The sequence below is a fragment of the Gopherus evgoodei genome, chromosome 1 (assembly GCF_007399415.2).
Source record: "Gopherus evgoodei ecotype Sinaloan lineage chromosome 1, rGopEvg1_v1.p, whole genome shotgun sequence".
Classification (NCBI taxonomy): Eukaryota; Metazoa; Chordata; order Testudines; family Testudinidae; genus Gopherus; species Gopherus evgoodei.
In genome coordinates this window covers 46,935,726-46,961,988 of record NC_044322.1, presented here as the reverse complement: position 1 = coordinate 46,961,988, position 26,263 = coordinate 46,935,726, and the positions used below count along the sequence as shown (strand labels likewise).

General features: G+C 42.3%; 1 protein-coding gene across 1 annotated transcript in view; it reads right to left on the bottom strand.

Annotated features, from left to right (window-relative positions):
* The window catches only part of NBEA (neurobeachin), an 853,790-nt gene that overhangs the window by 622,887 nt on the left and 204,640 nt on the right, over positions 1-26,263 (bottom strand). The window contains 3 exon segments of the mRNA XM_030563353.1: positions 9,286-9,419; positions 12,121-12,318; positions 25,297-25,443. Of these exon segments, the coding sequence (XP_030419213.1) occupies positions 9,286-9,419; positions 12,121-12,318; positions 25,297-25,443 (479 nt within the window).

Below are 26,263 nucleotides of genomic sequence, written 5' to 3'. Positions count from 1 at the left end.
GGATGTGAAAACACCGAGCGACCATTCTCCCCTGGGTGGAAGGTAGAGATGGCCGCCAAGTGCACCCTCAAAGATGATACTGCTAGGCCCTGTTGTTTAAGGGACCAGAGGTAGTCCAAGATGGTGGGGATGGAGATCTCGGCGGGAAGAATGTTGCGTTCTCCACACCAGCATGTGAAACGCTTCCACTTGGCCAGATATGCTGCTCTAGTGGAAAGTTTTCTGCTACCCAAGAGTACTTGTTGCACTGGGGCAGAGCAATGCATCTCAGACTGGGTCGACCACCAGGAGCCATGCCATGAGATGGAGGAACTGTAGATCTGGGTGATCCAGTTTGCCATGGTCCTGAGTTATCAGGTCCAGGTGAAGAGGTAGTGGGATAGGGTCGGCTACTGACAGGTCTAGCAACATGGTGTACCAGTGCTGCCTGGGCCACGCTAGAGCAATCATGATCAAGCGGGCTCTGTCCCTGCGTACTTTCAGCAGGACCTTGTGGACGAGCGGGAACGATGGAAAAGCATATAGCAAGTGAGTCGTCCACGGTATCAGGAAGGCGTCCGCTATTGAACCCTGTGATAGGCCTTGAAATGAACAGAACACCTGGCATTTCCTGTTCTCGCAGGATGCGAAGAGGTCTACATGGAGAAATCCCCAGTTCCGGAAGACCAAAAGAATAACGTCCGGGCGAAGCAACCACTCTTGAGAAAGGAAGGATCTGCTGAGGCGATCCGCCAGAGTGTTCCGAACCCCCAGGAGAAAGGACGCTATGAGGTCTATAGAGTGGGCTATACAAAAGTCCCATAGTTGAATGGCTTCCTGACAAAGGGTCGAGGACCTTGGCCCGCCCTGTTTGTTTATATAGTACATGGCTGTTGTGTTGTCGGTGAATATTGACACACAATGGCCTTGCAAGTGCTGTTGGAACGCCTGGCAAGCAAGGCGGACTGCTCTCAGCTCCTGGACACTGATGTGCAAGGCCAGTTCCTGAGATGACCAAAGGCCTTGCGTGCGTAGATGCCCGAGGTGAGCACCCAGATGATGCGTCTGTCGTCAGGGACACAGAGGGCGGGGGTGGATGGAACGGCAGCCCTGCACACACCAGGGTGGGGGTCAGCAACCAGTCAAGGGAGCCTAGGATGCTCGGGGGAAATGGTGACGACCATGTCTATGGCATCCCTGCCTGGTCGATACACTGAGTTGAACCACAATTGGAGGGGACGGAGGAGCAGTCTGGTGTATTTCATCACAAATGTGCAGGCTGCCATGTGACCCAGAAGACCGAGGCAAGTGCAAACTGAAGTCAAGGGAGCAGCCTGCAGACTCTAGATGATGGCCACCATTGCCTGGAACCAGGGCAGCGGTAAGCAAGCTCTGGCAAGGATGGAGTCCAGGGTGGCGCCAATGAAGTCTATCCTCTGAGTGGGAATCAGAGTGGACTTTTCCGCATTGATCATTAGGCCTAGATGTAGGAAAAGGTCCTTGACAATGCGGACATGATGGATCACTTGTGCCTTGGAGGCCCCTCGGATGAGCCAATCGTCTAGATACAGAAAAACATGTATCCGATGGCAGCGGAGGTGGGCGGCGACTACAGCCATGCATTTCATAAACACTCTTGGGGCTGTAGAGAGGCTGAACAATAGGACTGCGAACTGAAAATGTTGGCGGTTGACTACGAACCGGAGGAACCTCCTATGAGGTGGGTAGATGGCTATATGAAAATACGCATCTTTCATGTCGAGGGCGGCATACTAGTCTCCGGGATCCAGGGATGGGATGATGGTCCCCAAGGATACCATACGGAACTTCAACTTTATCATGTATCTATTGAGTTCCCGCAGATCAAGGATAGGTCTGAGACCCCCCTTTGCCATGAGGATTAGGAAGGAGCAGGAGTAAAACCCCGTGCCCATTCGTGTTCCGGTACCTCCTCTATGGCTCCTTTGGCAAGGAGCATCTGCACCTCCTGGAGGAGGAGTTGCTCGTGAGAGGGGTCTCTGAAGAGGGACAAGGAAGTGGGGGTGGAAGGAGGGGCGTGAAATAAATTGGAGGTGGTACCCAAATTCCAGCATGCGTAAAACCCAGCGATCTGTCATTAGCTGGGACCACGCAGGAAGAAAAAAGGAGAGGCAGTTGGAAAAAGGAGGGAACGGATCCTTTGACGACACTGGTACGTTGCCCTCAGGTGCACCTTCAAAAGGAGGGTTTGGGCCCTGTGGAAGGTTTGGAGGGACCTTGGTTCTGGCCCCCTTGGTTGCCTGACTGCCTCTGGCGACAGGTTCTACCCCGCCTTCTAGCAAAGTCCTGTCTCTGTCTGGGCTGAGGGTAAGAACGATGTGGCTGGGGGCGGAAGGGCCTGTGCTGAGTCACTGGCATGTGCATGCCCAGTGAGCGCATAATGACCCTGTTATCCTTTAGGCTTTGCAGCCTAGGGCCTGTCTTATCAGAGAATAGGCCTTGCCGTTCAAAGGGGAGGTCCTGAATTTTATGTTGGAGCTCCGGGGGAAGGCCTGAGACTTGCAGCAATGAGATATGCCTCATAGTAACCCCGGAGGCTAGGGTCCTGGCCGCTGAGTCCGCGGCGTCCAGGGAAGCCTGGAGGGAGGTTCTAGCCACCTTTTTCCCCTCGTCCAGGTTGGCAGCAAATTCCTGTCAGGAGTCCTGTGGGAGCAACTCCTTGAACTAGTCCGCCGCTGCCCAAGTATTATAATTATAGCGGCTAAGGAGGGCTTGTTGATTAGCCACGCAGAGTTGGAGCGCGCCTGCAGAATAGACTTTGCGCACCAGCAAGTTCATGCGCCTCATATCTTTTGATTTCGGGGCAGGAGCTGCTGGCCATGGCATTCTCTCTCGTTGACCGACTGGATAATGAGGGAGCAAGCGGGTGATGGACATATAAGTAGTTGTAGCCCTTGGAGGGCACCATATATTTACGTTCCAATTCCCAGGCAGCAAGTGGGACAGAGGCCGGAGACTGCCAGATCGTATTGGCATTGGCCTAGATCGTTCGTATAAAGGGGAGGGCCACTCTTGTGGGGGCATCAGAGGATAAAATGTCCACCACTGGGTCCTCTACCTGCAGGACCTCCTAGACTTGCAAGTTCATATTTTGTGCGACACGCCTGAGGTGGTCCTGGTGGGCCCTCAGGTCGATTGGTGGAGGGCCTACAGATGACGTTCCGGCTACCGCCTCGTCAGGGGAGGAGGATGAGGAGAGACCTGGGACAAGCGGGTCAGTCGAGGGGTCATCTTGGTGGACAGCGTCTGTCTCCCTTGGGATCTGGGAGTCCTGTGGCTAGACCGACACTTCCTCCGAAGCAGAAGGAGCAGGGCGGCTTATGGTGGCTTCCAGCACCCGGTGTTCTGATGTGGCAGAGCGTGATGGGCCTGGATGTGCACCTTAGGCCTGATGATATGCCCAAGGTGTCCAGAATGCCCACTGTTGAGGTCCGTGATCCTGAGCCTGGGGCTTGTGGAAAATCATGGCGGGCACATTGGCGTCTCTGTCTTGGGCATATGCACTGTCCGCCTGTGAAGACATGGACGGGTGCTGGGACGGTCAGGGAGGAGCTGAAAGAACATGGTAGGGGTCCCTCTCTCTCACCGTTGGTGATCTCCTCGGCACCAAGGATCGGTATCTGGAGCCATACCGGTGTCGAGAGCGAGACCGGGACCTGCAACTGGCGTGGTGCCGGGAGGTCGACCTGGATCTCGAAGGTCTGCGGCGGGAACGGTTGCGAGAGTTGTGGTGCCGGGAGCGGGAGCGGTACCGAGAGTACCGGGTCGGAGGCCGAGATGTCGATCTATGCCACAAGTACGACCGGTACCGAGTAGGCGATCGGTGCCGGGACTGTGAGCGGCATTGGGACCGTGATCGTCGATGAGACCGCGAACAGTGCCGGGACCTGGATTGTGATCGGTGGCGGTCTGCCAAGCTGACTGAAGGAGGTCTCATTATGGCTGGCTTGCCTCTGGAGTGTAATACCCGCACCGGCAGTGCCGGGGGTTGAGGCAGGACAGACTCCATCATGGCTATAAGGTCCCTGGCTGTGGAGAATGTCTCAGGCATAGAGGGGACCGTAAGCTCAACCACAGGCCTCGGCGGGGAGCTCTCAGGGACCGGACTTGACAGTACCACAGCAGTCGGTGCCACAGCAGTTGCAGGTGCCAGGCAGTCCGCGCCAAGGGCACAGAGGTAGTGGAGGACTTTGACCTCTTCTGCTTCAAGGAGAGAGATTGGTGCCAAGCAGGTCCTTGCACCGGACTTCGCCGGTGCCTCGGTGTCTTGGCAGTGCTGGCATGGTCCGGTGCCGGAGGAGCGCTGCTAGCAGAGTGCTCAGCGCTTGATGCCGAGGACGGAGGGTTCAAAGCTGCCTCCATGAGGAGACACTTCAGGCGAAAGTGTCTCTCTTTCTTTGTCCTCGGTTTAAATGCCTTGCAAATACGGCACTTATCCGTAATGTGTGATTCCCCGAGGCACTTTAGACAAGAATCATGGGGATCACTTGTGGGCATCAGCTTATGACAGGCCGAGCACGGTATAAACCCCGGTGAACAGGGCATGGGCCCCGGCACTGGGTGCGGGGATGGGGCTAATGCCCAAACCCTGCTGTAACTATATACACTAACTATTCAAGAACTATCAAACTAATTATAACTATATACAATACCAACTATATACAACAATAATAGTGAAGAAACAAGGAGTAGCTAGGGAGGTGGAGGACAGCTAAGCCACGCTCCACCATTCCAACGACCGACACGGGTGGTAAGAAGGAACTGAGGAGCAGTCGGGTCGGCAGGGGTATATATCCAGTGCCATGGCGGCGCCACTCCAGGGGGCAACCCAGCCGACCCACCGGGGGTTGCTAGGGTAAAAATCTTCCGATGAAAGTGCACGTGGCGCGTGCACACCTAACTGGAATGGATATGAGCAAGCACTCGAAGAAGAACCTGACCTTCCACCACTGCTGCCACTGACTGTGGGACTGGTAATGGGCCCAAAGTGATTAGTTCCTCCCTGCAGGAGATGGAGTGGGAAGGAGATTGCTATTATCTGCTGCCTGGCAAGTAGCCTTTTAGGGCACTGTTTCAGCCCCACCCTTCTCACCCATAATCTGGTTGCTGGATCTCCTTCAATGCCAGACGCTAGGCTGATCCTCAGTTCTGAGGTCTGAAAGGGACTTTTCCTATATAGCAAAACTGGTGAACTGCTATATGGGTTTTTACCATCTGTTCAGCATGTCTGTTTTGGGGGTTATATTACAACTCTTGCAATGTTGGCAGGTTGGCTGGTATGTTAGAAAGGTCTGATGTGAGGTCCCTGTAACTCAGTGAGCTGCTTGGACATACATTAGCCCTCAGGACAGTACTAAGGAACTAGATGTCTCATGCAGCATGCAACTCCCCTCCTTCCATGTCTCTTATCTCCAGCATTAGAGAAGTGGGATGGGACCAGACCCTGACTTCCAGTCTGGGTCGCTGGGTTGAAGGTGTAGAGGGAGCACGGCCTTCATATCCACCCACAGGTTCGTAGTGTCTGGGGCCATTAGAGCCAGCGGAGAACTACAATGGAACAACCCTCTCAGGCAGCTTGGAGTTGTTACCCCAGAAAAGGTAATAGTTTTAAATAAAGTGCCGGTCTCCATATTTAATCACATTGCAGTGTGTGTGTCTCATTATTTCCATGACCACATCAATGAGTGGGACATATTAGTGATACAAAAAATTTCCAAACCCAGATCAGAACAAGTATGCTCTTAATGTTGCTGTAAACTAGCAGATTAAAAAAAAGAAACCTATGGTAAAAATTTGACACACAAATGATCCCTCCCCATTTTATTCTTCCCATGCTCCTAAATTCAGCTATCCAATTCATGAGGTATAACTGTAAACTGCAAAGATAGGAACAAAGAAAAAACAAAAAGAAAACTGGATAAATTCACGGTGGTTAAGACCATTAATGGCTATTAGTCAGGATGGGTAAGGAATGGTGTCCCTAGACTGTCTGTCAGAAGGTGGAAATGGATGGCAGGAGAGAGATCACTTGATCATTACCTGTTAGGTTCACTCCTTCTGCGGCACCTGGTATTGGCCACTGTGAGGATACTGAGCTAGATGGACCTTTGGTCTGACCCAGTACAGCTGTTCTTATGTTCTTAAACACAAAAAGACTAGAAAAACCACTGATACTGCAAGATATTTGATTGACGAAGGCAGGGCAGACACTGGAAACTATTTAGAGGTGGAGATGAAGAAAGAATAGAAAAATGGATACAAGGCTGTCATTTTTTTCCATTCATACATCTCTCTCAAGAGGCAGACAACATCCTTTCAATCTGGACTGACTGAGCTAAAAATACAGAAGAATGCTATTACTAGAGGTGTTTGAAAAAGGGGATGAATTTCAATTTTTTTTTTGGCAACACATTCATCTCTGCTTTGTCTAAAATCAGTATTTAGAAAATTTTAACAACTCTAGTTATTTTATTTACTTCCTACATATGTGATATCTTTCTGATTATTCTTGATATCCTCTGTATAAAGTATGTAGTCTGCAATCCTGGATTGCAATTTCTAGAATAAGTGTAGGAAACATTGGGTCCAAGTCTTATTTTGCCGCTAAATGCTTTAACCCTAATCTAGTCTACCAAACAATTTAAATCCACCTACTTCTTTCAGGATTTTTCTCCAGATGTACTAAATTATAAGCAAAACCAGAAAAATCATCTAAATTAGAATTTGTCACCTATGATTTGCACAAGAATTGAGTTATCATAGAAGATTACACTTCATACACTGTCAAGTATCAGAGGGGTAGCCGTGTTTGCTGCTTTCACAGATCCAGACTAAGGGTATGTCTACATCTACAATTTTGCAGCGCTGGTTGTTACAGCTGTATTAGTACAGCTGTATAGGGCCAGCGCTGCAGAGTGGCCACACTTACAGCAACCAGCGCTGCAAGTGGTGTTAGATGTGGCCACACTGCAGCGCTGTGGGCGGCTTCAAGGAGGGTTCGGGGAACGCGAGAGCAAACCGGGGAAGGAGACCAGCTTCGCCGCGGTTTGCTCTCGCGTTCCCCGAACCCCCCTGCAAACCGCAGGGAAGGAGACCTGCTTGCTCGGGGATTCGGGGAACGCGAGAGCAAACCGCAGGGAAGGAGACCTGCTTGCACGGGGGTTCGGGGAACGCGAGAGCAAACCGGGGAAGGAGACCTGCTTCGCCGCGGTTTGCTCTCGCGTTCCCCGAACCCCCCTGCAAACCGCAGGGAAGGAGACCTGCTTGCTCGGGGATTCGGGGAACGCGAGAGCAAACCGCAGGGAAGGAGACCTGCATGATACAAACTGCAAAGTAAAATTCATCATGTGCAAAGCACAATTATATCTGTGTTAGCAATAAGTGAATATCCCACCTACAGAAGTACACAACTACTCTATCTGGGTAAAATATGGAAGGATTGGAGCAGGGGTTGGGGCAAATCAATATCACTGTGGTATAAACAAAGTATAGTTATTTCAGGGAAAATCCAGTGATTAATTTATATCTACATACTGGAAAATCTACACATTGAATATAGGAATTTTCAACACTTTTTTGGAAATCATTTCTATTTCAGTACCCAATTCAAGTGAAAGGTTCTTAAGTCACTATAAAGGAAGCAGACAATTTGCCACTATATCACCACACTGGACTTGCTGCTAAAAATAGAATGAAATATAGGAAATTTACCTTACAACTGAAATGAACACAAAATTTAAGATTTTCTACAGTCTATCTGTCAAAAGTTTGGTGTTACTTTAACACTAGTTTAACTGTTCTTCAGTTAACCACTCTTTCAAAAATACCACTGAACTTGCACTTATTCTAATCCTGAAGTGCATTTTCTGTGTTCAAGAATTAAAACATACAACAGAGCAGAAAATTTAACAATTTATACACTTCCCAAAGAACTATCTAAAATGACTAGAAATTACTCACTGCTATTTTAAAAAATCTGGCCAATGTTCCTGGCAAGGGAAGAAGGCCCCTATACTCTAAACATTCAAATCCATGAGGGGGAGTGCTCCTACCCATCCAGCAAGACATTTTTTCTAGAACAGTGTTTCTCAAATGGGGATTGCCGCTTGTGTAGGGAAAGCCTCTGGTGAGCCAGGCTGGTTTGTTTACCTGCCCCGTCCACAGGTCTGGCTGATCACGGCTCCGGCTCTCACTGGCCACAGTTCGCCACTCCAAGTCAATGGGAGCTGCTGGAAGCAGCGAGGGCCGAGGGACTTACTGGCCGCCGCTTCCAGCAGCCCCCATTGGCCTGCAGCAGCGAACTGTGGCCAGTGGGAGCTGCGATCAGCCAGACTTGTGAACAGGTCAGGTAAACAAACCGGCTTGGCCCGCCAGGGGCTTTCCCTACACAAGCAGCGACCCCAGTTTGAGAAACACTGTTCTAGAAGATTCTGGAATATCAGCATCTCTGTTGTACATATCTTACACATGGGGAAACACAGAGGCAATTCTCAAAGTACAGTGTCATATCTGCGCTGTCTGACTAACAGCTCGAGCCCTTCAACACTAATGACATGCACGGAGCCACAGCCATCATTCTGGATAACTCTAGGGTCCTCCTGTCTATCCTGATGCAGCATGTGCAGTCTTCTCCAACAGATTTATTCACCAGAGCAATGTCCTTTGTTAATTTGGGATAGTAGGCCAACTAAAGGAGAATTTTAATTAAGCAAGATCTAAGGCGTTAACAAAATATACATATTTTGGACATGCACCCCTGGTAGATTGAACTCCATGTTTAGTGCACTATATTAGTTTCATTTTCCTATGCAATTTCCTTTAGTTTAAAAGCATTCTTCAGCATGATATTATACAGCACCATGGTAAATGCCTTAGGTGCCGACTGTGCATGCTCTGGGACTCATGCACCCATGGGAAAAAAACAGTGGGTGCTCAGCACCTACCAGTCACAGCTGTTTGGCATCTGGGGGAGGGCAGAGAATAGCTAGTGCCAGGGGCCTCGGGGGAGGGGTTGGAGCAGGGATAGGAAGAGGCAGAGCGAGGGTGGGGCCTCGGGGAAACAGGCAGAGCAGGGGCATGGCAGGGGTGGAACACTTTCAGAGAAAAATAAAAGTCAGTGGTAAATGACATTTAAAAAGTTAATGCTTTCATGCTAGAAACAGAAAGAAGAGCGCACATAAGTCACAGCATTTATATTAACCAAATTACCACAAGAGAAAAAAAAACAGTGCTAGCATACTTTATGTAAATCGCTTGAAATAAGCTTACCAGACAGTTGTTTCCATTTGACTGTCATTTAGTTGTCGATTGTCTAACTGGGCAAAAAGAGGAAAAAGAACCTGAATCCCTCCAATCGAATGAATTGCACTGTGAATTGAGTGGGTTACTATAGCTTTCACATCCTATATTAAAAAAAACAAAAAAAAGTTTCTCAATATTAGTTTGTATTTGCATTATCACGTTTTACCATAAATGTCTAATATTTGAAAACTAGTTACCAATGGCACTTCAAAGACAAACGATTTACTATGCTTTTTATTTTCTGTCAATTTAGTCTAAATGCTATAAAGATAATTTCTCGTCATAACTTCAAGCCATCCAAATATGTAAACAAACACAACAAAGTTATGTTTCACACAAAGTCTACACAGGTAACACATACTGTAAGGTTCCTGAGGACATTTTGCCACAAAAGGTGTTATTAAAAATTAGGGCTGTCAAGCAGTTAAAAAAATCAAGCACAATTAATGGCACTGTTAAACAGTATTAGAATACAAATTAAATATTTGATATTTTCTACATTTTCAAATATATTGATATTGATCACAACATAAAATATAAAGTGTGCAGTGCTCACTTTATATTTTTATTACAAATATGTGCTCTGTAAAAACAAAGAAATAATTTTTCAATTCATCTCATAAAAGTACTGTAGTGCAATCTTAATCATGAAAGTTTGAACTTACATCTTTTGTTTATGTACAAAAAAACTGCATTAAAAAATAAAATAATGTAAAACTTTAGATCCTACTTAGTCCTATTTCTTGTTCAGCCAGTCGTTCAGAGAAACAAGTTTGTTTACACTTGTGGGACATAATGCTGGTCGCTTCTTGTTGAATGCCACTTGAAAATGAGAGCAGGTGTTCGCATGGCACTGTTGTAGCTAGTGTCACAAGATATTTACATGCCAGATGGACTAAAGATTCATACGTCCCTTCATACTTCAGCCACCATTCCAGAGGACGTGTCCATGCTGATGATGGGTTCTGCTCAAAAACAATCCAAAGCAGAGCAGACTGATGCATGTTCATTTTTATCATCTTAGTCAGATGCCACAAGCAGCCGGCTGATTTTCCGTTTTTGGTAGTTCAGGTTCTGTGGTTTCCCCATCAGAGTGCTGCTCTTTTAAGACATCTGACAGCATGCTCCACACCTCATCCATCTCAGATTTTGGAAGGCACTTCAGATTCTTAAACTTTAGGTCAAGTGCAGTAGCTATCTTTAGAAATCTCACATTCGTATCTTCTTTCCATTTTGTCAAATCTGCAGTGAAAGCGTTCTTAAAATGAACAACATGTGCTAAATCACCATCTGAGGCTGCTATAACATGGAATATGTGGCAGAATGTGGGTAAAACAGAGCAGGGGACATTGAACTCCTTCGAGGAGAATTGTGTCACAAATTGAATTAATGCATTTTTTTTAACAAGTATCATATGCATGGAAGCATGTCCTCCATAATGGTGGCCGAAGCATGAAAGGGCATAAGAATGTTAGCATATTTGGCACATAAATACCTTGCAATGCCAGCTACAAAAATCCCATGTGAACGCCTGTTCTCACTCTCAGGTGACATAGTAAATAAGAAGTGGGTAGCATTATCTCCCATAAATCTAAATAAATGTGTTCGTCTTAGCGATTGACTGAACAAGAAGTAGGACTGAGTGGACTTGTAGAGTCTAAAGTGTTACATTGTTTTGTTTTTGAGTGTAGTTATGTAACAAAAAAAATCTACATTTGTAAGTTACACTTTCACAGTAAAGACATTGCACTACAGTACTTGCATGAGGTGAATTGAAAAATATTATTTCTTTTGTTTATCATTTTACAGTGTTAATATTTGTAATACAAAATAATATAAAGTGAGTAGTGCACACTTTGTAATCTGTGTTGAAATTGAAATCAATATATTTGAAAATGTAGAAAAACATCCAAAATATTTAGTAAATTTAAACTGGTATTGTATTGTTTAACAGTGCGATTAAAACTGCAATTAAATCGTGATTAGTTTTTTTGAGTTAATTGTGAGAGTTAACTGTGATTAATCCACAGCCATATTAAAAATGCTTTAACCATAGAATGCTTTAGCTGGTCAATTTTAATATTAAACTGGACCTATTCAAACTTCTTGGTTTCATTACCTATTTCGCTCAAAATGACTGGGCTGGAAAATAAGGCAAGCATTAAACTCATAGCCCTCAACATATAAATTTGACAAACTATTGTTCATTGCGTAATACACACATTTCTTTACTGCATCATTAATAATTTTAGCTCAAGAAAACAGGTGAAAAAGTAGCTAGGTGAGAATGATAGCTACTCATATTTAAAAACAAGCATGTTAATCTAAAGCTAAAGCAATGCTAAATGAAAACAGCAATGGCAGCAGCATACTATATCATCATACAAGATGTAGATTGGACAGAGATTGCAGAATTTTTGTGTTAGCAGAGCTTGGCCTAAACATGAGATATTTCTGGAGAAGTATAGTTACATACATCTTGCTAAACAATGCACCTCAAACAATTAATAGGTTATATAGTTGATAATGGCCATATAAGCGACAGTGTTTGCTGTCCTTCATGCTGAAGAAAGATACAGAAATGTCAACCAATACAAAAGGAAGGGAAATCCATGGGTTAAATGGAGAAAATGACAGCCTCGGTCAGATGAGATGTCCAAGGGGCTAATGGATACCTAGGAAAGACTACACACACTAAAAGATGATGATAATACTAATTAGAAACAGACCCTCAATCACACTTTGGCAGCCTGTAAGCTCCATTAACAAAAACATGAAAATAAAGAACCAATACAAACGAACCTGAAGCATAAGAGCATGTGGAGAGTGTACGAAAATTGAAGGGTTTTCCTTTGGTGAGGATTCAAGGCATAGTTGAGCATCAGTAGCCTTAGCATTGTAAGTAAAGGCAATACTACTTGCAAGTTTCCCATCATATAGAACTTGTTTGTGGTGCTCAGCCAGATGAATATCACTCTCAGATTTAAATTTGAAAGTACTCTGGGGAAAAAAAAAAAGTGACTTGAAACGTGTATGTTTTAAATGAATAATAAAAATGCATGTCACATGATCTGTTTATTGTATTATATGAAGGAAGGGCAGGCAAGCAATACAGAATCTATCATTAAACTATATTTTGTATTTTCTGCTGTTTTTTAAATGTTTTCATATATTTAAGCCACAAATATATACTTGAATTTTATTACCATTAGTAATGTAAAATTGGGAGCAGATGGAGAATCATTTTTTCAACCTAAAAGAACAAATCAAAGTATTTACTACATGCTACTATTAGCATGTCATTTTGTTCTTTTATCTGGTATGATTTATTCTTCTAGGCAGCAGCATTAATGTTTTAACAGGTTGCAATTAATCTATGTTTCAGAAAAGGCATCACAAAAAGCAGATATAAATCTATTAATATTAATAGTAATACAGTATACACCTTCCAAAGTATAGGATATTTCAATTATTCCACATTTTATTTAGGATAATAAAAGTTTAATGATCTAGAAATTATTTGATTATTTGTTCTTTATTTGTGAATCTTTTTTTCCAAACTAAACTCTTACTTTTCTATCCTGGCAATCCATGTTAAACAAAGAATTTTTCAGTGACACCATTCAGAATTGCCAAAGATATTAAAAACTGTTTACATGCTGTATGGGTTCTTATGAAAATCTGTTGAAACCACATGTTTTTAATCTTGCTTCTTTGACTTTTTACTAATTACATTACATTTTTACCAAGTCCAAAGAAAATATTTTAATGGAAGAGTTTATATATGCATACTTCCCAGGGCTTCTACCAATATCTTTTTGATTTAATGGAAAGGGGTTTTATATAACAGCATGCATCCCATGCTTCATTAACTAACAGACAGTAACACATTCCAAGGAGCTACCGATGTGAAAAACTACTTACAACAATAAAAAAAACCAAACACAAAAACACAACCCTCCCCCCTTGCAATTTTCCAAATGTCAGATTTCAAGAATAATGATTTTCAAAGTTAAGGGAAGACTGGAAATCTGTATTACTCTTAAATATATTGTGATTCTTATTTGATTCAAAACCATGTTTTCTGGCAACACTGTCAAACTGACCAAGCATGAAGAGATACATTCATTTCCTTCTGCAACAAGCTGTCAGCTTTACTTGACTTACTACTTTAGCATGCTATAATCATTTGACAGCTGCGGGAAGGCAACTAGTGGTAAAACACAGTATCCATAAAAATAAACCAAAACTGTTAGAAATTATTACCATTAAAGTAATGAAGTTTGAATTTCAGTGTAATGATTTCTAAAATCATCATTAAATAATCTGTTCTGAAGGCTAATCAAATTCACATTGCTCAAACTGCATATAACCAACCACATTTCAAAATGTGCAACATTTTTATCATTTTCTGTCATCCTCAACTTCTCCCATTTACGCTCCCACCCAGTGTTGTATGTAATAATTAGATCAGGGGACTGGTGATATGCTATCCAAGTCCACTGATGTCCAGGCTAGTAGCAAACAAAGACAATTTGTAAGAGGCTCCTTGCCTCCTCCCCACAAATTGCATTTTCTTACAAATATACAGCTACTCTTCATGTAATGCAGCTAATTTTTGCTGATAATGCTATCCAGACTTCACTTAACAGTTAATAAGCATAGTTATATTACCTCACAAACATCTGCCTGGGAAAAAGGGAGTATGTCTTTTTAAAAAATTGGACAATTTCTTTAAATATACAGATAATTAAAGTATTCTACTTGTTGCCCCTCCCCCAGTGTCAAAAGCAGTGGTTTACATATTGAGCAAACCTACATTTGCCTTTTTGTTGATTTAAAAAAAAAATTTGCATTCCAGCTTTTGACATGTTTAAGTTTTACCACCATATGAAATCTCTTCCAACACAGGGGGAAAAATGCCATACCCTTGTGTTTTTTTCAGGAGCAAAACCCCATTTTTTAATATATTTTTTTTAAAGATACTTTGCCAAATTTCTAGGTTTTGCAACTATAAGCATGGCAGACAGTTTCATATTATTATTTGACCCTTACATTTTGGTAGCACTTAGAGGCCTAAATCAGGTGGATTGAGACACAGAAAAATGGCAAAACTCTACACCATTTTTGTCACTAAGTGGTTATAGACTTAACATAACTCTTGAAAGTAATGTCAGTAGCTTCTTATTACTCTAATATCTACTGCTTCTGAGCATTAGGAAACTTGTTATCCAGTTCAAAGTTTACCAGAAATCTAAACTTCTAACCACTTCAATCTTATATCACTGAATAATGGAAAGACAAAGCAATTTAACTGAAGTTACAAGAAACATTTTGACTTACTACTTGAGGGGAGATAAGGGCTCAACCAGGGACAGGAAAGTAGGAAAGATAGGGATGACAGATCAAGGAAAGACGTCCTGTGTTCACACAGCTAGTCTCTTATTTTAAAACAAGCCCTCTGATAGCCTTGTTAAAATACTACTAATTGAAAAAGTGAGTTTTATTTTGTTTTTAAATTAAATACTTACCTGCTGAGAAAAAAACAAATGAAAAGGAATGATTGAGGATGAGTAGAGAGGAAAAGCATGATTGTCCAACATTTTAGGATCTTCCAACCCATTTGGACTTTTTCATTATATTGGACCCAGAGACCAGAATAATTTAGTTAGATCATGCGTGAACATTCTCTATTACTGTTTGCAGCAGGTTCTATGAACATTTTATTCAGAATTCAGTGCTCAGAATTTCAAAAAGGTTTAGGTTCAAACAAACCCATTTTATTAATAAATTTAAGATCTGTGCTGCCTACTGGTTTATAACGTTTACACTGGTTCAAAAGCAAATTAATGTTCTAGATCACTGCCTGAAAGCCAGACACACACAAGTTAGATATCTCTTTCACTTTGTCAGGCTTCTGACAACCACAGACAGAAAGCTTTTGCCTGAAGGAAGTGATCATAACCTGGAGCTCCCATAAGATCCACACTCAGAATCATCATCAAGGTAGGGAAAGAAATGCAGTAAATGTTTGTACATAACAATACTTAGTTACTTATATTGATTGTTAGTATCATGAGGGAAGAGACTCACTGTAGCACTGATGTCCCACTTGGTAAGGCAACTCCCATCTTTTCATGTGCTATAATATTTATACCGCTTTCTGTATTTTTCACTTCATGCATCTGATAAAGTGGGTTTTAGCCCACAAAAACTTATGTCCGAATACATGTGTTAGTCTCTAAGGTGCCACAGGGAATCCTTGTTTTGTATGCACACAGAAAACACTCTGACTACTTATACTGCACTACAGCAAATGGCATAAATCTTAGAAGCTGGCTCATGGAGAGCTTCCAGGTCTTCACATGGTGTGGCCCTTTCCCCATACTTACAGAGAGAGCTGCTCTCATGTTGGTTTCTATTCACATTATCTGGGCTGAATTTAAAAAAAAAGCATAGACAAGGACATTTAAACCTTTTAAAAAGGTAAAAGGTAAATTTAATAGGATAGCAGTATTTTCTTAAAATATCCCACACTGTAGCATTGTTGATCCTGCTCGGAAAAGGTTAAATGGAGTCTACTGTCTCATACAAGCCAAAAAGATGCCACCAGCAGCAGGTTGATTTTCCATTTTTAGTGGTTGGGTTCTGTAGTTTTCCCATCAGAGTGTTGCTCTTTTAAGACATCTGACAGCATGTTCCAAACCTCGTCCCTCTCATTAAGTCACTAATCCTTGTGGAAACAAGAGGTGGGCATGGCTCTATGAGAAAAGAGGATGGAGGGTCTGTACCCTGCCAGAGGTTGCACCCCACTTTTTGGCAAAACTGTGCATTTTTCCAGTTGATCAGTTGTCAAGAGCAAATGGGACAAATGTCCAGTTTTGCCAAAAAAGAAAGTCAGGATGGCTGGACAGTACTTGAGAAAAGGATTGTTCCAGCCAGAACGGGATGTATGGTCACCCTACCAATGATCTATAAGACATATAGGGTTGAGAATAATATGGTGTTACTGAAATCCAATTATTTAGGGATGTTGATACTAACACTGTATTTTCTGTATATATATTAAACATTTTGGTATTAATCATTAACAGATAAATGTTCAGAATTGAGCAGCCTTTTATTGAGCATCTGAGCATCTCCATCACTGTTTTGAAAACTGGCCTTAATTCTGAATCACAGGCCTGGTCTACAGTATGAGTTTATCTTGAATTTAGCAGCATTAAATCAAATTAACCCTGCACCCGTCCACACAACAAAGCCCTTTACTTCGATATAAAGGACTCTTAATATCGATATCTGTACTCCTCCCCGACAAGGGGAGTAGCGCTGAAATTAGTACTGCCATTTCAAATTAGGGTTAGTGTGGTCGCAATTCGACACTATTGGCCTCTGGGAACTATCCCACGGTGCACCATTGTGACTGCTCTGGACAGCAATCTGAACTCAGATACACTGGCCAGGTAGAGAGGAAAAGCCCCGTGAACTTTTGAATTTCATTTCTTGTTTGCCCAGTGTGGAGAACTGATCAGTACAGGCGACCATGCAGTCCCAGAATCAAAAAAGAGCTCCAGCATGGACCATACAGGAGACACTGAATCTGATCTCTGTATGGGGAGATGAATCTGTTCTATCAGAACTCCATTCCAAAAGACAAAATGCCAAAATATTTGAAAAAAATCTCCAAGGCCATGATGGACAGAGGCCACAACAGGGGCTCAACACAGTGCTGTGTGAAACTTAAGCAGCTGAGACAAGCGTACCAGAAATCCAAAGAATCAAATGGACGCTCACGGAGGGAGGGGCAACTGATGACTGTAGCTATCCCACAGTTCCCACACACTCTGAAAACTATTTGAATTCTGGGCTGAGCTCCCAAAGCCTTAAGGGTCAAAAATATTGTCACAGGTGGTTCAGGGTACGTCATCAACCTCCCCCCTCCCTGTGAAAGCAAACAGAAAAAAATCTCTCGCCTTTTTTCAATATCACTGTATGTCTACTGGATGCTGCTGGCAGACGCAGTGCTGCAGCGCTACACAGCAGCATCCCATTGCCTTGCGGACGGCAGATGGTACAGTATGACTGATATCTGTCATCATCATCTCGTGGGTGCTCCTGGCTGGCCTCGGTACGGTCGGCCGGGGTTGCCTGGGCAAACAAGGGAATGACTCCAGGTCATTCTCTTCTTTAAGTTTTGTCTAATGGAGATTCAGTCCTGCCTGGAATATCATGGCAGCCGGAGGCTTCTGCCTCAGGCTGCTCTTCCAGTCAGCAGCACTGCGTGGTCGCGCCTAAACCAGCCTTCTTGCTACTGGGGCTCACAATCAGATACTTAGACCTTTACATTTTGCTGCAAATAAAAAAGTTAAGCTGCCATTTAGAACTGTCCCCCAACATACATATCCTGGGACATGTTGTATTTTACCAGTGTCAACCAAAGGTCCACAGACAAATGGAGATTCAGTCCTGCCTGTGTTTCTATCCTAGTGCTTGTCACAGATTCCCCTTTTCAGCTATAGGCTGAGCAAGTGCAGAATGGTGGTTCACTCTACCTCACAGTAAGACAACCACCTTCCCCTCCCACCTTTGATCTCTGCTTGAAATAAACTCAGTGTTGTTTCTTATTCATGCATTCTTTATTACTTCATCACACAAATGGGGAGATAACTGCCACGGTAGCCCAGGAGGGGTAGGGGACGAAGGAAGCAACAGGTAGGGTTTGTTGCAGGGCCTCCCCCCTAGAATGGCATGCAGCTCATCATTTCTGCGGGATGTCTGGAGCTCTGACCCAGAGTGGCCGTTTGCCTCTCTGGTTCTTTAGTAGGCTTGCCTGATATTCTTGGCAGGACTGACTCTCCATTAGACAAAACTTAAAGAAGTGAATAACCAGGGGAGTCATTCCCATTTTTGCCCCAGCGCCCCTGACCGACCTCACCGAGGCCGGCCGGGAGCACCCATGACAGCAGCAAATGGTACAGTATGGCTGGTAACCATCTTTGCTAACTTGCAAAAGGCAAGGGGATGCTGCAATGTAGCACTGCAGTAGCGCGTCTGTCAGCAGCATCCAGTGGACATACGGTGACAGTGAAAAAGGCTGAACGGGTTCCACGGTTTCCATGCTATGGCATCTGCCTGAGCAATCCAGGGAAAAGGGTGCGAAATGATTGTCTGCCATTGCTTTCACGGAGGGAGGATTGACTGACGACATTTACCCACAACCACCTGCGACAAATTTTTGGCCCCATCAGGCATTGGGACCTCAACCCAGAATTCCAATGGGCGGGGGAGACTGTGGGAATTATGGGATAGCTACCCATAGCGTAACACTCTGGAAGTCAATGCTAGCCTCGGTACATGGATGCACAACACCGAATTAATGTGCTTAGTGTAGCTGCGTGCATGCGACTTTATACAATCTGTTTCCAAAAATTGATTTCTGTAAAAACGGAATAATCCCGTAGTGCAGACATACCCTTAGTATATTTATGACTTTGGCATCCTTCTTAATTGTCTGGTATAATTTTGATAGCACCTCAGGCACACATATTTTCTATTTTTCTTCCTATCTACCTGACATGCTCTTTTTTCGTGACTGCTAAAAGATGTTCCTGCTGCTATTATCGATTTACAGCAGTACACTAATCTATCATGTCACCTTGCTCAAAAAAGTAAGGGTTCAAATGCTTTTAAACCAAGTCTAAGAGAAGAGAGTATGGTATCTTCTATAAACCTCGCAGTTGTTAAAGTAACAAGAATAAAAATGATGAATACATGGGGTCTCAGAACACACAGAAAGACCGTTTCTTCAGTGAGGAACCAGACCTAAATATTTCAGAGTGGTAGCCGTGTTACTCTAAATCAGCAAAAAGAACTAGGAGTATTGTGGCACCTTAGAGACTAACAAATTTATTTGAGCATAAGCTTTTGTGGGCTAAAACTCACTTCATTGGATGCAAGCAGTGAAAAATACAGTAGGAAGATATATACACACACAGAAGACATGAAAAAATGGGTGTTGCCATACTAACTATAATGAGCCCACAGGTAAGTGGGAAACAAGACCTGGGAGATGGGTTGGAAACAGGAGGGAGCACGGGCTATAATGGCAGAGAGGAAGGAGGGTCAGGGCAAAGCTGGGAGGCAAGATCAAACCAGTATCTTAGATGCCTATATACAAATGCAAGAAGTATGGGTAATAAGCAGGAGGAACTGGAAGTGCTAATAAATAAATACAACTATGACATTATTGGCATTACTGAAACTTGGTGGGATAATACACACGACTGGAATGTTGGTGTGGATGGGTATAGTTTGCTCAGGAAGGATAGACAGGGGAAAAAGGGAGGAGGTGTTGCCTTATATATTAAAAATGTACACACTTGGACTGAGGTGGAGATGGACATAGGAGACGGAAGTGTGGAGAGTCTCTGGGTTAGGCTAAAAGGGGTAAAAAACACGGGTGATGTCGTGCTGGGAGTCTACTACAGGCCACCTAATCAGGTGGAAGAGGTGGATGAGGCTTTTTTCAAACAACTAACAAAGTCATCCAAAGCCCAAGATTTGGTGGTGATGGGGGACTTCAACTATCCAGATATATGTTGGGAAAATAACACCGCAGGGCACAGACTATCCAATAAGTTCCTGGACTGCATAGCAGACAACTTTTTATTTCAGAAAGTTGAAAAAGCTACTAGGGGGGAAGCTGTTCTAGACTTGATTTTAACAAATAGGGAGGAACTTGTTGAGAATTTGAAAGTAGAAGGAAGCTTGGGTGAAAGTGATCATGAAATCATAGAATTTGCAATTCTAAGGAAGGGTAGAAGGGAGTACAGCAAAATAGAGACAATGGATTTCAGGAAGGCGGATTTTGGTAAGCTCAGAGAGCTGATAGGTAAGGTCCCATGGGAATTAAGACTGAGGGGAAAAACAACTGAGGAAAGTTGGCAGTTTTTCAAAGGGACACTATTAAGGGCCCAAAAGCAAGTTATTCCGATGGTTAGGAAAGATAGAAAATGTGGCAAAAGATCACCTTGGCTTACCCTTGAGATCTTGCGTGACCTACAAAATAAAAAGGCGTCATATAAAAAATGGAAACTAGGTCAGATCACGAAGGATGAATATAGGCAAATAACACAGGAATGCAGAGGCAAGATTAGAAAAGCAAAGGCACAGAATGAACTCAAACTAGCCATGGGAATAAAGGGGAACAAGAAGACTTTTTATCAATACGTTAGAAGCAAGAGGAAGACTAAGGACAGGGTAGGCCCACTGCTCAGTGAGGAGGGGGAAACAGTAACAGGAGACTTGGAAATGGCAGAGATGCTTAATGACTTCTTTGTTTCGGTCTTCACTGAGAAGTCTGAAGGAATGTCTAGTATAGTGAATGCTTAGGGGAAGAGGGTAGGTTTAGAAGATAAAATAAAAAAAGAGCAAGTAAAAAATCACTTAGAAAAGTTAGATGCCTGCGAGTCACCAGGGCCTGATGAGATGCATCCTAGAATACTAAAGGAGTTAATAGAAGAGGTATCTGAGCCTCTAGCTATTATCTTTGGGAAATCATGGGAGATGGGGGAGATTCCAGAAGACTGGAAGGGGGCAAATATAGTGCCCATCTATAAAAAGGGAAATAAAAACAACCCAGGAAACTACAGACCAGTTAGTTTAACTTCGTGCCAGGGAAGATAATGGAGCAGGTAATCAAAGAAATCATCTGCAAACACTTGGAAGGTGGTAAGGTGATAGGGAATAGCCAGCATGGATTTGTAAAGAACAAACTGTGTCAAACTAATCTGATAGCGTTCTTTGATAGGATAACGAGCCTTGTGGATAAGGGAGAAGCGGTGGATGTGATATACCTAGACTTTAGTAAGGCATTTGATACGGTCTCGCATGATATTCTTATAGATAAACTAGGAAAGTACAATTTAGATGGGGCTATTATAAAGTGGGTGCATAACTGGCTGGATAACCGTACTCAGAGAGTAGTAGTTAATGGCTCCCAATCCTGCTGGAAAGGTATAACAAGTGGAGTTCCGCAGGGGTCTGTTTTGCGACCGGTTCTGTTCAATATCTTCATCAACGATTTAGATGTTGGCATAGAAAGTACGCTTATTAAGTTTGCGGACGATACCAAACTGGGAGGGATTGCAACTGCTTTGGAGGACAGGGTCAAAATTCAAAATGATCTGGACAAATTGGAGAAATGGTCTGAGGTAACCAGGATGAAGTTCAATAAAGATAAATGCAAAGTGCTCCACCTAGGAAGGAACAATCAGTTTCACACATACAGAATAGGAAGACACTGTCTAGGAAGGAGTATGGCAGAAAGAGATCTAGGGGTCATAGCAGACCACAAGCTTAATATGAGTCAACAGTGTGATACTGTTGCAAAAAAAATGCATTCTGGGATGCATTAACAGGTGTGTTGTAAACAAGACACGAGAAGTCATTCTTCCGCTTTACTCTGCGCTGGTTAGGCCTCAACTGGAGTATTGTGTCCAGTTCTGGGCACCGCATTTCAAGAAAGATGTGGAGAAATTGGAGAGGGTCCAGAGAAGAGCAACAAGAATGATTAAAGGTCTTGAGAACATGACCTATGAAGGAAGGCTGAAGGAATTGGGTTTGTTTAGTTTGGAAAAGAGAAGACTGAGAGGGGACATGATAGCAGTTTTCAGGTATCTAAAAGGGTGTCATCAGGAGGAGGGAGAAAACTTGTTCACCTTAGCCTCCAATGATAGAACAAGAAGCAATGGGCTTAAACTGCAGCAAGGGAGATTTAGGTTGGACATTAGGAAAAAGTTCCTAACTGTCAGGGTAGTTAAACACTGGAATAGATTGCCTAGGGAAGTTGTGGAATCTCCATCTCTGGAGATATTTAAGAGTAGGTTAGATAAATGTCTATTAGGGATGGTCTAAGACAGTATTTGGTCCTGCCATGAGGGCAGGGGACTGGACTCGATGACCTCTCGAGGTCCCTTCCAGTCCTAGAGTCTATGAGATTAATGAGTTTAGGTGGGCTATTAGCAGGAGAAAAAAAAACTTTTGTAGTGATAACAGTAGGCGGAAAATTTGCATGGGGAAACAGGTTTTATTTTGTGTAATGACCCATCCACTCCCAGTCATTATTCAAACCTAATTTAATGGTGTTCAGTTTGCAAATTAATTCCAATTCTGCACTTTCTTGTTGGACTTGTTGGTTTTGAACTTTTTTTGCTGGAGTATTGTGACTCTGAGGTCTGTAATCAAGTGACCACAGATGTTGGATTGTCTAAGAGGGATAAAGGAAATTGGTTTTGGGGCAGTATGGAAATGGACACATGAGAACCTTCTGTTATTTACAAAAGCCACTTCACTGAGGCAATTCCTCAGCATGCCATCTAGAAGTACTGTATTCCTTCATTCTTCTCACTAACTTCTTATTCCTCATCAAAATGCTTCTCCGGTGACACCCCAGAACTATATTGGGCCAGTTTTACACTTTGATAATATCAAACTGCAAGAGAATGTATGGCTATAGATTAGAGCTGATCATAAAACAATTTTAGTTCCACAATCAATTCTGACATTTGAATTTTTTTCCCCATTCTGAATCAGAAGAACCAAAATTTTGAAATTGATACAAAGGATTTTAACTCAGGACATGCAGTGGTAAGAAGAAACTAGAGATGTGTTAGCCAATGCCACAATTTATTAACTCGGTTCAGAGTATGAAGAGGGCAACTGCGCAGGCATGGAGAAACTAACGTTATTTGATACAAATCTCTGGCCTTGGGCATATGGAGCGCATTCATACCCACATGTTGAATACACACATGAACCAGCACTCGAAGAACTGCATTTTCCAATGACAAACTGTTCCATCAGAAATTTTTCAACCATCTTTAGTGTAGATTCTCAGATTGTGATCTACAACCCCACTACTTATTAGGGGCACAAGCCATCTATGGGCTTATAACTAAAGTTGCTTAGCAGATCCAAGACGGTGAAATAGCTCAGAGATAAGTAAATGCCTCCAACCTTTGTCTAAATGTATAATCTTTACTTTGGGGGTTTTGTGCATCTCAATTGTTTTTTTCTATCCAAGCACAGACATTTAGAGGTTGAAAAGCCACCAAAAAAAAAAAAATCTCTTCTAATGTTTCCAGCCCAGGATAACTACAGAGTTTTCATATAGTTGGCCAACATCTGGATACTTATCTGAACTGACCTACAAACCTTTTGAGAAGTTTCCAGAATTGTGTGTTCTAATGTGGCAGACTACAAATTCTGCAGCTTTTTTTTAAATTGAGTTTTTAAATTAATTAAATATGAAAGTAAGTGGTACAGTCAGTTTCCATTTACTGTAAAGTTATACTTCATTATACACTGTCAGTACATTTTCTAGGTCTCTGTATAACAGCAACTTTATATACAATGCATAATAGGAGTTGACAAGAAGGAATTTTGAGATTTTGGCAGCTCGGAAGTGAAACAATTAACACTTTCAGCATGGGGGAAGTGCACCGACCATCTGGAAGTGAGAGAGAAAACTGGTAGTTGTATGATTCTAATAAAATGATCAGCCGTGAACTAATTAAAAGTTGGCATTTAAACTGTCTGCTTTTGTTTTTGGAGTTCACAGATCCCAGAATTATTATTCCCAACTTTCTGCAAACTCTAATAGGAATTGTTTAATTGATTTATCCTTCATGTTGGCAAGATTATCGTTACAACTATCAGGATTAAATATCTAATTCTTCTATAAAGGAAAGCTTACATCTCACTGCACAATATCAATGCAAGTATTGGCCAATGAATAGATACCACAACCACCTCTGTAGTCAAACATCATAACTGAGACAAGATCCTGGATACAAAAAACAGTGAACTAAAGCAACTTTCATTCCACTAAACATTAACATACACCGTCTACTAGGCACTGTGTTTTGTTTCACTGCTAGTGAATATGATTGTTTCCAATTCCAGAAAAATCCACACATATCAGTCACATAGGACATATTTCCTATTATCTATGTACCCCACATATACTCTCCTATTCATATAATACACATAGCATGAGACACATTTATAGTCTCACTGTATATCATGACAACTTTGTTTTTACAGGATCATTTTCCAAATATCACACCAAATGTTAATGGAGCTTAAATGCATCTTACCTTATTTTCATCTGTTAATTTAAATTCTGTATTTTGCACATACATAGCACCTGACTTCTGAGGGACTCAAAGTGCTTTAAAAACAATACCAAAAAAGTTTTACCATTTTACAAATAGGGAAACTGAGGCTCAAAACGATTGACACTATGTCACCAAAGAAGAGTACGGAATAGAATCCAGCTCTGTCTCCTATCCTCATGCCTTAACTGCTGCAGTTAGACAAACCAGATAAAATAATGCTATTGACAGCTTCCACAGAAAATACATATTGCTTTTATCAGAGAACAAAGTAACGTATGTACCATCAATTTGTCGAAAATATTCATGTGATGACATTGGCACAACCATGAAAACCAAAGGACCACTGATATTTCAACTGCAGAACCATTTTAAACTCTGAATTTGCACTTTATAAAAGAGTAGATGGTTACATTTTGATCAGTCTTGCTCGGTTACCTCTCTCTAAGTTTGCGGTACAAAACAATAAAGGCTTGATTTCCCTTGTTTGGAATAGAATATAATTGCAATTTCACAGGTTTCTTTTTGACCCAAACACACATTGTACACTCAAGTATGCTTCAAAGGAAAACAAAATTTAGTGATTCTTTTAAAAAGCTGGTTGAATTTCTGATTGGTAAAGACACAGATGTGGAAAACACAGATGTCGTTTATATTTCATTGAGAACATTTTACAAACCTCTACTCAAGCAGTCCCAAAAGAGGTGCATTCAAACAAAATCTTTGGCTAAAAAAATAAAAATACTTCATTGTGTTTTTAATTGGAAAATTTTTATATTTGTGAAATAAATTAAGTTATTACCTTATATCCAGGTCCTAACTGATGTATTGCAAATATCTGTGCCGGATTGAGTGCTTCAGTGAACACATATACTGCTCCAAGTTGACCACAAAACACTCTGTTTGCATCAGCTGTCTCTGATGAGCCAAGAAAACATTTATCATAGCTCTGTATAAAAAAGAAGAAATTTTAATGAATTTAAAATACACAGTGGATATTGAAAGAAACAGTCCTTGTTTATTTTTTTTACCAACAAAACAAACTAGATTATTGAATAAAGTAATATCAAGAAAAGAAAAAAATAACGTTAATTAGTGTAACCCACTCTGGAGCTGGTTGCTCCTGTCATATTACTCAAAGCATCAAGAGCAATGGCTACAGAAGCTGAGGACTAAATTTCCAAGATTGCCTAGAGTTCAGGTTGAAGATTGAACAAGTTGAAAGCTACAACAAAAACCATTCATAAACCAGAACTCTGAGACAAAGAGTTTTGTTTTATTTTCAGTTTTGGCTATTGTTGGTTTTGGCTGTTGTTGGGTGGACCAGAAACTTTGAACTCTGTTCGTGGTTACCTCATTGTTAAAGGATGTCAGCTCATGAGACCAACTATGCAGGAGGCTGAGGAGGTCAGGCTACCAAGAGCCAACCTAATTTTCTATTGGATTCCAGACCAGTGAGCCTCAGAAAGAAACTACCCTTTGAGGGCGAAGAGCTCATAAGGAATCCTATTCTATTTGTTTTATTTGTGCATTTTAAGCCAGCCAACAATTACAGTGCTGCATCACCCAGTTAAGAACTGATTCTCAATTCACTATCTGCCCAGGTGGGCTTTGGGAGGGAGCAGGGAGGTTTGGGCCCATTGTAAATGCTGGGAGGAGAAGGGTGTAAGGTATTGTTATTTTATTATTCTAATTACTTCTCTTTCCTTATCCCTTATCCTTTGTCCCCTGTACCTAATAAAGTTCTCTCTGCTGTTGTACTGTTAGTT